At 52.6% G+C, this 1,592-nt stretch overlaps 1 protein-coding gene across 1 annotated transcript in view; it reads right to left on the bottom strand.

Annotated features, from left to right (window-relative positions):
* Nucleotides 1-84: 84 nt before the first annotated feature.
* Nucleotides 85-1,592, bottom strand: part of LHX5 (LIM homeobox 5) — a 7,527-nt gene continuing 6,019 nt past the window's right edge. Inside the window, exon 5 of the mRNA XM_014961226.1 lies at nucleotides 85-606. Coding sequence (XP_014816712.1) covers nucleotides 239-606 — 368 coding nt within the window. The 3' untranslated portion in view covers nucleotides 85-238. The remainder of the gene's footprint in view (nucleotides 607-1,592) is intronic.

The following is a 1,592-nucleotide window of genomic DNA, read 5'->3' on the forward strand; positions in this document are numbered from 1 at the left end:
GGGGGGGGGGGGGGGGGGGAGGCGGGGGTGGGGAGGGATGCGGGGATGGGGAGGGATGCAGGGATGCGTTTTGGCATCGGAGAGAGTGGGGGGGGTGTCTTTATCCGGCGATAGTGATGTGATGAGCCCTGGTGCGGGGCCGGGGGGGAAAAAAGGGGGACACGCGTGGGTTGGGGGACCGTGGGGGTGGTTTTTTGCCCCCCCCCCCTCCACAGGCGCACGCGTGCCCACGCCGGGCCTACCACACCGCTGCCTCGCTGAGCTCCGGGTTGGGGTGCGAGAGGGCCCCGCTGTAGCCGCTATTGCTGGACATGGAGAAGGGGGGGCTGGGCCCCCCGCTGAAGACTTCCCCCGGGATGGGGTGCAACGACCCGGTCATCCCCGGCTCGGGGCTGGGGGTGTCGGGATGCGAGATCATATCCGTGTACCTTTGGTTTTCTGAGGAGTGGTGTCCGCTTAAGGGGGGCTCCAAGGGTCCCAGGGGTGTGGAGCCGGGTCCTGAGTTCTGAAGGTAGCTGGAGTCGGCCGGGGATTGGGCTTGGGAGGGCGGCCCGTGGGGGAAAAAGTCATAGTTGCCTCCCGGTCCGTAGTAGTCACCTTGGTAGTCTGCGGGAGGCGGGGGAAGAAAGGATGGAGATGGTCCCCCGCCAGCCAAAAACCTTCCCAAATCCCATACCCAACCCTTATCCTTCAGGGGGACCTGGACCAGCGTGGCCACCCCCTCTGAAATTCTCCAGATTTGCACCAGCTGCCAGTTTGAGCCCCAGAAAGTGAAATAAAACCATCTGAAGGGCTGCAGAGCTCGTTGCCCTTCTCCCTGCCCCACCTGGAGGGAAAAAAAAGGGGTGTAGGGGGGCACGGAGCCCTGGGGTTGGGACAGCTGGGGTGGGCAGGATGGGCTCGATTTAATACCTCGTTAACAGGGGGAAAAATAATGTTTCTATATAAAAGGAATGGGGGAAAGTATGTATCAAAGGAATGGGGAAAAGATAGGTAGAAAGGAATAAGGAAAAAAATATATATGTAAAGGAAACGGGGAAAAGAGATATATAAAGGGAAAAGGGGAAAAGATATGTAGAAAGGAATTAGGAAAAAAATAGATATGTAAAGGAAATGGGGAAAAGAGATATATAAAGGGAAAAGGGGAAAGATATGTAGAAAGGAATAAGGAAAAAAATATTTATGTAAAGGAAATGGGGAAAAGAGATATATGAAGGCAAAAGGGGAAAAGGTATCTGCAAAGGGAAAAGGGGAAAAGTAGCTATCAGAGGAACAAGGAAAAATGTACACAAAGGGAATGGGGAAAAAAAAAACATAAATAAATGGAACAGGGGAAAAATACATATATAAATGGAACAGGGGGGAAATTAAATATATAAAAGGAATGGGGGAAAATGTATATATAAGGGGGAGAATATACAAATATATCAAATAGGAGGAAAAATATATAATGAGGAAATTATGTAAGTGTTTAACAGCTTGGCAGGGATGTAGAAACTAAGTGCAGGGCAGCAAGGGGTGCCTGGAAAACCCCTCGCCAGAGGAGAGGCTTTGAAAACGCCGCTTGTGGGGGGGTGGGGGGCTCTGCAGGG

Source organism: Calidris pugnax, unplaced genomic scaffold (assembly GCF_001431845.1).
Source record: "Calidris pugnax isolate Ruff unplaced genomic scaffold, ASM143184v1 scaffold32, whole genome shotgun sequence".
In the NCBI taxonomy this organism is placed as follows: Eukaryota; Metazoa; Chordata; class Aves; order Charadriiformes; family Scolopacidae; genus Calidris; species Calidris pugnax.